General features: G+C 35.9%; 1 protein-coding gene across 2 annotated transcripts in view; it reads right to left on the reverse strand.

Moving 5' to 3' along the window:
* Positions 1 to 78: 78 nt before the first annotated feature.
* The window catches only part of TTPA (alpha tocopherol transfer protein), a 16,970-nt gene continuing 4,351 nt past the window's right edge, over positions 79 to 12,697 (reverse strand). The window contains exons 2-5 of one of the 2 annotated variants that reach the window (XM_017829647.1): positions 9,383 to 9,536; positions 8,097 to 8,290; positions 4,831 to 4,941; positions 79 to 2,919 (exon numbers count right to left, since the gene is read on the reverse strand). In XM_017829647.1, the coding sequence (XP_017685136.1) occupies positions 2,740 to 2,919; positions 4,831 to 4,941; positions 8,097 to 8,290; positions 9,383 to 9,536 (639 nt within the window). In that variant the 3' untranslated portion in view covers positions 79 to 2,739. Of the gene's footprint in view, positions 2,920 to 4,830; positions 4,942 to 5,326; positions 5,349 to 6,212; positions 6,365 to 8,096; positions 8,291 to 9,382; positions 9,537 to 12,697 lie in introns of those variants that run through there. The other variant, XM_017829648.1, reaches the window with a different exon arrangement.

Genomic DNA, 12,697 nt, shown 5'->3' on the forward strand with positions numbered 1-12,697 from the left:
TCCTGCCCGCGGCCTTCTCCTTGTCTGCGTCCCGGGAAAGGGAAGCTTGTACCGCCAAACAGTGACAGACGAGGAGAGTTCGACCAGAATTTGTTTATTAATTAAAATGGCGTCAATATGTAAAACATTACTAAAAAACATTGTGCATGAAATTTTGCTTACAGTCAGTAGTAAATTACGTTTGCATTGTTTAACGGGAACTTTCTTTTTTTAGAGGCACTTCTGATGTATTTGAAGAATAACGCACTTAGGGATCTTTGTTTTTTGACTGATGCTCAAAGCTGCCACATCACCACCTATCATACCCCCTCCATTAATTATGCAAATGTTACAATTATCTTGTGTCATTACTATTAGCAGCAAGTACAGTTAGAGTTCCCACCTTCTATATAATATGTAAACATTAAAAAATAATTAAATTTATGAAAAAGTAACTGCACTCAGCGCTCTAACTGTTGTGTTATGCAAACATGCTACCACTTAATAACAGATTCAGGATATTTTTGAAGACATTTAGAACTTTATGTCCACAGAGCTGGTGTAGTCCAAATAAAGATTACAAAAAACAGCTACATATGCATGGGCATATACATATACAATCAAATGAGGTTTCTGTTACAAAAACCAGCAACAATTGGAGATTGGTTTCATGGGAAAAGTTTAAATTTTCCTGTTCACTGAAACACAGCTCATCCCTTTGTACAGTTTACACTCAAGGATTAAAATTGAAGGACTGCAGAATTAGGACAATAGCTTCAGTTCTTCAGTTGGTAAATGATTTGGAACTTCAGGCACACACTTGAACAATTGCCAGATGCCTGACTACTCAGTTTATTTTCCTATAAAGAAGAATTAGCAGTTGACCAAACTCCTCTATTTAAGGTGATTTTTTATCACAAAATAGTTCAATCTGAGAAAAAAAAAAAAGGATATATAAAATATATGATCCTATGAAAAAGTATCTGGAAAAGATTTATTTAAATTTAGGCTCCATGTCAAATACACCATGAAAGAGAAAAATGAAAAACACACTTGAGAAAGTCAGGGAATTGGAAGAAAAAAACCCGTAAGCAGCTTTGTCAGTTTTTTAAGAATTTCTGGCACCTTACCACAGCAGAAGAAACTACAGTGCTCTAATGTCTTTCATAGATATTCCTCTAGCTAATAAAGAATAGCTTCCAATGACTTTCATAATAATGCAGTATTAGTCATAATGTAAAATAAGACATTTCTGACTTAATAGGATAGTATAATTTCTCTCCCCTAAGCATATACGAATATAGCATCCCAATGTCCTAAAGATTCCAAAATAACTGAAGCTATCATTTATAGCTACCTGAGAAACAAAGCATTTGTTACAGATTCATTTATATGAAGACTCATATGGAATGCTTAAATATATACTGCTTATGCAAAGATTTCTTGGCTTATTAGAAAACAAAGTTAAAAACTGGGTAAATGGACTCCAGCAGTTGTTGTACTAACAGCGATTTTAAGAAAAAGCTGAGTGAAAAGTAAAATAATACTTTAGATCATTAGATACTGGGGATTGCAGGCTGCTGCTGCTATGTAATGTGAGTGATAGCTTTTACATATACAGTGTTCATATCTGAATAATGCCACTTAGAAAACCAAAACAAAACAGAAACAGGTTTCCAGTAAGTATATAGAGATTTTTTTTCATTACCCCTACAGAAATAAAGAAGGCTTAGCAGAAATTAAAAATAATTTCTTTCAGTGCCTAACAGCAAATAGAATGGCAAGTTGTCAGTTACTGTTCTGAAAATAAAGACATCCAGCATCTCCTATGCTGAGGTTCAGTGACCTCAAAGCACCCTTAAACTATGTAGCAAGTATTTCTAAACTTCAGATCCGCAAAGAAAATCCTATTTCACTTTCTGAAACAAATAGATAATGCAAACAAGCTGAAAGCTCTTGCCCTTTGTAGTCCTCTACAGTAAGAATTAAAGGTGGTAATCTGAGTTGCTTATAGTTGTCCATACACAACATCAATTTGAAGAAAGAAAATGAGAATTTTCAAGTTTGTTTGGGCTCTCTTACCAGTTCCTCCTCCTGATTCATACTGTCATTTGAAGAATAGGTACATGGTGTTTTCCCCAGCTTCCTTTATAAAACTGGAAGATACTGTGTTAATTAGCACAAAAAAGGAAGTTGCACAAGCAGCACAAAGATTAGCACAAATGTCTTACTATTGCTAACTAATTTTCAATTTGACTCAAACTAACAAAATAGCCTTTTTCCCTGAGAATCAATCCAAAAAGCAGCCTCTTCTCTCCTTGTAAATTAGCCCCATAGTCATGCTTCTGCAACAAACTACTCTACCCTAGCCACATTCCGTTCTTTTTTTATATCCTGTTGTCTTGACAAGCCAAGATACAAGAGCTAAGTGTAAGGTTCTGGACTGCATTATTTCAAATGAGTTATCTCCAAAGACTTAACAGGACCAGTATCAGTCTGATATCCAATGCATTCTTCAACTTTCTGGCATACAAGTTAATCAATTACAAATAGCACTACGAATATGTGGAATTCATTAATCTCTTCAGACACACATACTGATAGACTCCAGTTAGTATAAAGTGCAGCCAGTATAAAATTCAGTGCCCTGCAAAGATACACTGGTTTCATTCGCAACAATTTCAAGTTCAAATGAATGTTTTCATATTAAACTTATTTCCGTTTTCACTGTTTAAGAATTGATATAATACTGCAATAAGGTTATTCCTGTGCAACCAGAGAAATGCTCCGAAGATAATCTGCAGATGCCATTATAAAGTCAGTCCATTCTTTAGCCAGCTCTTCAATGGAGACTTCCTCCCCCCCATATTCCAGTGGGAGAATGCTGATGGGGAAGTGTTCAGTCAGACTCTGCATGTAGTTATTTCCATGCATATACACCTGAAACAAAATATGAAAAGCATTTACTTGGGTATGAATGCTAGCGTACTGAGTGAAAACAGGCAGCAAACAAATTCTCTTCAAGAGCTGAAGCCACCAGCTTGGTTTGACTTAACAAGTGTACTTGTTCATAATTAGCTCCTTAAAAAATTAAGGAAATACTTTGTGAGTTTCCCATGGGTGCTCAAACTTTGTCTGCTCAGTATCTGAAGATTGCTGAAGGATAAACTGCAACCTAAGAACTGCGTTTTATGTAGCTGTGAGCACAGGAGCCAAAACTAACTACACACTTTTTCCAGACTGGTTTAGCAACATTGACAAACGTACACACGACATCCCAAAGGCTGAACCGTGGGAGGACTGGAAATTGGTTTAGTCACGTGCTTGCCTTTCAGTCATTTCCAAGAAAAGGATAGTGTCTGGCTTGTAGCCAACACTATCTGGTCCTGCCACATGTGTTTAAAAACAACATTATGTAGTATGTAGGTTCAGGCATGTGTCAAGAAAGATATTCAAAAGAATTTACATCTCAGTCCTTATGTTTCAGTACCAACTGAAATTAGATCCTGGGCTACTCCACCACTTTAACCCTCATAACATTGTAGTTTTGTTTCTTCTCATTATAGGCCTTTTATTAACACTTGACAAGAATTTTCTGCAATTATTATTACGCAAAGACAATAAGGATATACACTCAAAAGCAAGTTGGCTGTCTTTTCTCTAACACTTCCTCATCAGGAAGTAAGATAAGTGAGTGAATAGTAATTATTTCTGTAAAGGTATGGGGAACTGGCCCTTAGAGTTGGGTTGTTTTGGGTTGTTTTTTTTCAGATCATACCTGTAATCCTAAGCTAAGAGACAAACAAGCTGCTTCTGTTCCACTCAATGAACTAGGATACCAAGTTTGTTTTGGGTTAGGCCTTTAGTGTCCATCTGACCTCTTTTCCACTTTTAAAGTTCTAGCCCAAAACTGGATCAGGTGACATGGGCTTTTTTCACAGGTGCTAATGTGAGAAAAGGAGGACCAGGGCTTCAGGTTGCTGAAGCATACTCCCCCTTTCTATCATCTTTTGAGAGTGAGGGACTGCACAAGGCTTCCTCTTTCTCATAGCAACACACATGCTAGGAAAAGGGGCAAATTACAGCTAACAGTGACCAGAAAGGTCTGTGTCTACTGTCCTGGAATGCAGTGGCTATTGTAAAAGTACAAGACCCATGTGCTGAGAAAAGGAGGCTTCAGAATGGGAGTAACAATAGACAGGGGTGCTTATTTTGTACCTTAGTCCTGCCGTCAACACTTCACTTTTATGCCAGCTGAAAAGTCCAATATTCTTTCCATGCTACAATAAACCAGAATTCTTGGCATGCTTTTGCATCCAAATACAAATATAAATTTGCAGATTTATAACTGCAAAATTATTCAAAACAACTAAGAAGATATTTGAAAAAAAACTTCAAACTTAAGTCTGACCTATTTTTGATGCATAAATGCCTCTGGGGGTCTTTCAGAGCTAAATAGTTGTCTTCTACTAATTCTGCACAACTTGGAGCATAACATCACTGTTCAGTGATATTTTTTCTCTGTCATTTACAGACAGAGTACTGGGAGATCCAAGACCTATTTCTTTCTAGTTCTGCAGAATAATTGCTTTGTAACCTCAAGCAAATTATTAAACCTCTCTGTGTCACAGCGGTTTTTATCTTTAGAGTGGTGGTAACAGCACCACTTGCAACTCTCATGTTATTGATAACTGCAAATGCTTTACAATTAGATTCTGGAGGCCAGTATGGCACTAACAAACAAATATGATTTATGCTCTTCAAAGCTCAAGAGTGAGAGATACTAAGGGAAGTGCTACAGATTGTCATATAAGGGTTTTGTGACAGAAAGAAATATTTGTGTGCACTCACCCGTTCCTTTATTTTTTCAGTGAGAAAAGGCTTAATTAGAGCGAAGACTGGGTGGAAGAATAAAGGCTCATTAATCAAGTGGATACCTCGAACTTTTAGTGGAAAGGAATCCTGTCAATATACATGAAAAACAGCATAAGAAAAAGAAAATATTATTGTAAAGATTCTATTGCTAAGGACAAGACCTGCCTAGTCTATAGGTTAAACTATTCCTCCTGATCTTGCCAATTCCTCCATTTTGGAGTGTTCTTAATTTACACTGCTACAACAACATTTAAAAAAATCGTATCTTGTTCCTCCCATTAGAAAGAAAAAAAAATCAGTAAGAGGAGAGGTTGATTATTAGAACAAACAAACAGAAAAACAAAAAAGAAAACTGCCACCAAACTGCACATAAATATTGTACACAAACCTTGAGCTCAGCCTTTCCTCTAAGGTACAATTCTTCACAACAGAGATTCTGCTGCTAATTTACAAAAAAGGTATTGAGGCATGTGCTTTTATTGGCAACTCACAGCCTGCAGGATAATATGTAAATATATATAAATATAAACTATTGAAGATACTAACTTGAATTTAAATAAATTATATTTATAATTTAGAGACAAGCCTTGAAATTACTCGGAATTTGGCCAAGCCAGAAGTTCAGCTTTACGATAAAATTACTGTTGTAATGAAAATTAAAAAAAAATTATCTGTTATAAACTCTTTATAATATGAAATAGTTCTACTTGCATTCAAGATTCATTTAAAAGTCCCAGATATTTGAAATTTAAGAGAAAATATGCCAGTGCTCAAAACCAGCATTGTGCAACGGGGAAAGTACAGTTTCCATTCATATCTCACCTGATACTGCCTCTGTAACCAGACATTTTCCGCTTATAAAAATCGCATTTCTCACAAACATTTACGGTACTGTAGTTCGAAAGATGAAAAAATTCAAACCCAACATGTTTCTTAAGTGCCACTCCTTTTAGATTTTAATGTATGATAAAGACCTAAAAACTATCTGATTATAGGTTTACTTCCTCTTATTATGTGTTATCATATACCTAAAGTCTACTATCATGCTTTTCACAAAACAATTTTGTTTTAACTGGGGTAATAGACTTTTCAAGATAATGTCACTAATTATTCTTACTATGCTTTCCATTCCTTAATACATATTTCCTTTCTACTAGCTTCTGTTTCTTAATGCAGGATAGTAATTTGCAAGACACATTTCTTAAGTAAAACATAGGGTTAAAAACCAAGGTTTCTTGTTTACTTATAAGAATATTCTGGGGTGCATTAAGCATTTGCTGGGGTGCATTAAGCACAGCATCACCAGCCGCTCAAAGGATGTGATTGTCCTGCTCTAACCTGCACTGCTGCGGCCTCACCTTGAGTCCCGTGTGCAGTTTTGGACACCACAATATAAAGCTGTTAGAAAGCATACAAAGGAGGACAATAAAGATGGTGAAGGGCCTTGAAGAGAAGCCATATGGGAAGCAGCTGGGCTGAGGTCGCTTGGTCTGTTCAGTCTGGAGAAGAACTGAGGGGAGACATTGCAGTTACAACTTCCTTGTGAGGGGAAGAAGAGGGACAGGCACAGATCTCTTCTCTCTGGTGACCAGTGACAGTACTCATAGAAATGGCATGAAGCTGTGTCAGAGGACGTTTAGTTTAGATATTGAAGAGGTTTTTCAACCAGAGGGTGGTTGGGCACTGAAACAGGCTCCCCAGGGAAGTGGTCACAGCACCAAGCCTGTCTGAGTTCAATAAATGCTTGGATAATGTTCTCAGGCCTGTAGTGTGATTCTTGTGGTGTCCTGTGCAGGGCCAGGAGTTGGACTCGATGATCCTGATGAGTCCCTTCCAACTCCACATATTCTATGATTCTATGAATCTATGATATTGAATAACTCTAAGACAATCTCTGGGTGAAATATATGAATCCCGTTAAAGTGATGAAAGAAATCAGGAAAAAAAAAAGAAAAAGAAGAAAGAGTTAAAATTCTTTCTCATCTTAGAAAAGAACACTGGAAACACACAAGTTTTGATTATTTTTTCAATAGCTGTAATAAACATTTAGAAGCTTGAAAGACATGCAACGAATCTGAAATAGGCCAAGATGGAAACATCACATTCAAAGAATTTCCTGCTTTGAGATAATGGATTGAAATATTTAGATGTACTTGAAAATCCTATTCTACTTCCTTTCTGCTCTATTTCAAGGTTAAAAAAAATTACTAGCAATTTTTTTACTACCCTAGAAATCATCTGAAACACTCTAACAAGTCTCGTTTTCATGAGATCTGGCTCAAGATTGTATAACACCAAGAGTTCTTATTCCAGATGTGAAAAGTTTTGAATACCTCATGGTTTCACTACAGTTTTACAGTAGATACCAAAAAGGAAGAACAGCTGAAATTTTGATGATATTAGTTCAATGACTAAGCTTTGATTTAACCTCAGATATGAACCTTACCGAATCAGAGCAAGAGATTATCTCCCAGGCTCATTTCCACATCACAGGCTAACAGTTTTATTATTTCTGACTTTCAACCTAACTTCTAAAGGAAAATGGGATTATAAAACTACACTGTAGCTTGCTAGCCAATTCTCTGTCCCTCTCTTTTTTCTTTCATTCTTTTTTTTCCTCGCAAATCCAGAGGCAAAATTCAGCTGAATTTGGCAGAAGGGCATAAGCCTTGAAGAAATTAAAGTCCCTAGAAGTTTTATGAAAACTAGGAGGTGAGGTAGCAAAGATTTGCACAAAATAATTCTCATGCTGGGGGCAAAAAGCAAGCAGAACATAAACACCATACATTCTGTTGGTAGCAGATGGAAGATTGTATAGCATCATTCATACTGTTAACGAGTTAGTAATGCCTTGCTCTTAATTTCTCAATGTATGCCATTTATTATATTCTCTGAGTCTCAGAAATAAAAGCTTTGAATGTTGAGTTAATGCTCAAAAGAATGGAAGAGATGCATGTCCCTTCTAAAACTGTCTGCTCTTACAGTCATGAAATTCTTGTGTTGTAACAGGTCAGTGGAGTTCTTATAAGATATCAGAAGTTACAGGGCATTTACTGCAATCGAAGAACACACTTTAAGTAAAAGCAAGCACAATCTATGCCTATTAATGAATTTAGGATTTAGTTCTTTAAAGCTGCACAGACTGAGAAGGCCTACAGAATGAAAATTTACTATGGCTTAGAACAAAGGAAATATTGGAAGTTATAGCAATGAAGCTGCATAAAACAGTATGTCGTACTTACTGTGAGAACAGCAGCGATTTTCTTGGCCACTGCTGGACTGATTTGAAATGCATGAGCAAATCGCCAGCCTTGAAGATCAAAGATAGCCTTGACTCCATTCCGCTGAGTCTCAATCTCCTTTACGATGAGTTCAGATGTGATGAGACTTACACGAAACACATCGTATGCAGTAAATAAATTGGGATCCCATTGTCCTGAAGAGTATATAGATTACTCTGCATTACCATGAGAATACCCCATATACCTGCAGTTTTGCTTGCTACTGCTTCTAGTGTGTGTCTTGGGAACAGGGACTAAATGGCAATATTAAATGTCCTGAAATAAACTGATTTGCAGTACATAAGTTACTTTGTGTGCCTGCTCTGTCACTGATCTTTTATGCTTTTTTTGTAGATGATATCACTTAATGGGAAATGGTTATAGATATCACCTAATGTATGTTCCACCTATGGCTCCAGTCTCCAGTGCAAGGTTTTGACAGGAACAGCTCAGTCATGCTAGCTGAGAGTGCAGATCATCAAATCCAATTGATTCATATAACTGTATCATATTCATAACTATGTCTGTTTTAAAAAAACTTTTGGGAGTACTTCAAACATTTTCTAAGTGTTGTTAGATAAGGCTCTTTGGCTACAAGTAAACACTGAAAACCCGGCGAACTGCTCATCCACACCTAAACAGAGCATTGATACATGACTAGGTATACACCTTTTTTTTTCTGTTCTCGCCTCTCTGTGCTGCATCTGCACCAGTACCACGGTCTTAGCCCATGGTTTTGAAAATTTACATGAACACAAATAATTGTTGAGACACTCAGACCCAAATAACCACATAATCTTACAAGTTTTAACCTTTAAGACTTCTTTGGATATTGACAAGAATTCCACTAAGAAGGAAATTAAGTTCTCCTTTAAGAATTGTACAACTTTAGCCATACCAGTATTATAAGTAAAATGATGTAACCCTTACAGCTCAGTAACTCACCTTTATATTAATGTAATAGTATTCCTAACAGAGAACATCAATATGTTACCTGTCTAGTTAAGACATTGCGATATTATCTGATTTTATCAACAACTGCTGTCGTAACCATAAAATATTTTTGATTTGCTGCAGAAATTGTGATAAAAAAAATCTAAACCAAACCAAAAGAAAAAAACCCAAACCACAAAAAAACTCTACAAAAACCCCAAAAAGCAAGCACACAAACAAAAACCACAAAACAAACAAAAAATACCAGTGCCAGAGTTGAGTGTGAAACAGTTCCAGCTAATTTTGTCACTCACCTATTCTGTATATTAGAACTTTGCTTCCATGTGGGTCTCTTGATCTAAGGACTCCATGATAGCCAGCTTGCAAAAGACCAAGAACAGAAGATGGTTGTAAATCTGCACTTATTTCTGGGCATTCAATTCTCCACTTCTGATAATTCTTCAATAACTGGAAATAAATAAAGGTGGATGTCAGATAAGCATCAGCTATTGTATGCAGAGCACAGTTAAAAATGTTTTCCACAGGTGGTCACAGTCAGGTTTAACTCTTTACATTGGCTATAATTTCATTGTACGATTTAAGCAAATCAGTCCTAGAAACAGAATGTTGCTATACTGGATCAAATAAGTGGTTGAATTTAGAACCCTGTCAAGTTGTTAATGGACTGCAGTTGTCATTTTGCATCAGAAAAGAAAACTGGATGTAGAATAAGCCTGTAGTTTCTATGTAAAATGCACCTAACTTGCAGTTTTCTCACTCAGGTTACCTTTAGGGCTATTCAGTTTGACACTGCATCAGATTCATCCAGCATTTTTTGAATTTAAAGTTTCAAAACTTTTACAGAGGAACATTCTTCTTCACTCATGTACCCTCTCCCTTCCTCCCCATCCTCCCTTATTTTGTACACAGTCATCAATAATTCTAGTTTACTATTTGAAACAAGTATAATCATTAGTATATCCAAAAACATTTTTGAAGTCCCTCCTACCCCTCTGAAATGGCAGAATATAACAAAGTAATGGGTCCATTACACATTACACAATTTCCCTCCCACAGAGTGGAAATAATGAGAACCTGTTTGGCTAAAACAGAGATCCTGTCTGTTATCAGGGACATTATCACCCTAGTTTCTAAGGCTGGAAGGCAGCATCATAACTAGTATTTCTAAGGCACAGGAAGAGCTGTGTGTTGAAAGGCAATGGCCTAACCCCAAGGAAGAGGCAATTAAAGGCTTTCCTTTGTGAGGTGACATCTATGAAGAGGAATTACAGGCAGCTCTGTGAAAGGTCATCTTAGAGATGGATCATGAAAAACTAAGTTGGTGATGCAGTAGTTCTAATTTCCAAATCTAATTACTGTTTTTCCTTTAATATTAATTAAGTGGTGGTGGGGAAAAGGAACTGCTCTGCCCTGCAACTAAAATTTATTTAGGATATTTTGCTTATGTAAGTAGGAAGCTATGCAAGACTGTCTTCTGAAAAGTTTCCTCTCAGTTCATCAACCAAATTTTGCCTCTACTCTGTCACCCATGCTAAGTTCTCTAGCACTGAATTTGGAGGGCAGAAGGATAGCAAATAATCTAGATTTTGAATTAATTTCCTCTATAGCTACATCTTAGAGTTTTAATCCAAGAGTTTCAAAGGAGCTAAGAGAATCAGAATTTTTCAGCATTTCAAAACAAACTGAAATGTAGGTTTAAATCTTAAAGGTAGCCACTGAGAGCAGCAACCAACAGTCTTGCATTTCTGTTAATTAGTATTAACAGCAACTAATTTTTATTCTGTTATCAATTACTCCATATTTTGCAATAGAAACATTACAGTTAAAAGAGCTGTCAGCTAAAACTAATAGAACATAACCATAAATAAATTACAAATTTCTCGTATCTATGCAAGTATAATTTTCTTCAGCATTTCATTGGAAGAATGGTCAGAAGGAACTTCAGTAGAATTAACTTCATCCCTTGGAAAATCACAGCATCAGCTATATCGATGGTTACCTACAGGCTCTTAGAGGGAGACCTGAGATTCACCATCCTGTACCTCATAGCATGTCAGCTAATTAGTCTTATTTCTTACCCTTTCCTCTACTTTCAATCTTCTTGTATCATTTTACATAAAACATACCTTTTCTTCTGCTCAGATTGAGGTCTTGAATGATTTTGAAGGTCTCTCAAATGAATTATCATGAGGAAACTATTTCTAAAATATTATTGTTTTTCAGCACTTACAAATACATGATATACTGATCAGAAATTAGCTATATCCTTTATGGAAATAGCACCTATAAATATGTATTTAGGTACAAAAAAAATTAAAAAGTTAATCCACCATGCTAATATCTCACTTGATTTGGCAATGAAAAAGCGGTTAAAAGCCTCATCCTAAATCATACATCACAGAAAGAAATATTTAATCATTATGAGAATTTTACTAGAAGCCTTTTGACTACATTAAATCAGCTCTAGCCTAGGCCAAATTAAAAACTAACGAGCAAAGGAAAAAGGCAAGGGAAGGGGGGAGTAGGGAAAGTAAGTTAATTTGTGGAAGGGAAATTCACTATAATTGCAAAAATAGGCCTGATGAGGTACTCTGATTATCTCACTCTTCTAGTGCATGACTCTCTACAAAGGACACTGTTTGAGCAATTCCAGCCACTTTGTGCCAACCAGACAACACTGTCAAACATATGTTCTTGTCCTTGCCCTTTCCAAAATAGACACTTTAAAAGCAGCAAAATACAAAAGCAACAATACAAAACAACTAGGCAAACATCTGTCATTTCTCACTTTTCTTCTAAAATCTTCGGTATGACAACTTAATGAACCAAATAACAATTACATACTTTAATTACATATTTTAAATACCTCTTCGAAGAGGTATTTAGAGGTATTAGAGCCTGCTAAACTAAGATGAGAATAAAAATGATACATTCATTTAATACCCTAAATAATCCCATCTTGTCAGTACAGTTAGTTTCTCATTTTCGGGAATATTTACATTTTCCAAGTTGGAAACAAAAAGGATTTAAATTCTGGACCTTTGAAGAAAGAGAGTAGTGTTTGCAGCTTGTGACACACTCGAGATCATACAGAAGATGTAATTTACCTACTGGCACATCCACTAAGGAGTAAATATATAGTTGGAATACTTCTGATCTGACACTTTCCATGACATGAGCAAGTGGTGCATCTTTCAGACACATAACGTGGCTAAGCTTCAAACATATTTCACTTGGCCAAAAAATCAAGAAGTGCTGAAGAGTTCTCAGATTTTGAAAACCTAATCTAATTACCTGAAATGATTTAGAACTGAAGTAAAGGTTAGTATTAGATAATCTTCCACAGCATCTACAAGTTTTGGAGAAGTTCTGTAAATTTTTATTTACGTAAACAATCCTTTTTTTAGGAGCTGGACATACTCAGATCACACACAGTTACTTAAATGAGTAATCCTTAAACATGTAACAGAATTAAAAAGCTAGCAGTGGGTACTTACAGGTTTTCTAGTCTCATACTATTCAAACACAAAAATTAATGCAAAATCTTTTAAAAATACTATTTTTTTCAGTAAAGACATCAAGAAAAACATAAAAAAACCTAGTGTCAG

Source organism: Lepidothrix coronata, unplaced genomic scaffold (assembly GCF_001604755.1).
Source record: "Lepidothrix coronata isolate B3197 unplaced genomic scaffold, Lepidothrix_coronata-1.0 Scaffold166, whole genome shotgun sequence".
Classification (NCBI taxonomy): Eukaryota; Metazoa; Chordata; class Aves; order Passeriformes; family Pipridae; genus Lepidothrix; species Lepidothrix coronata.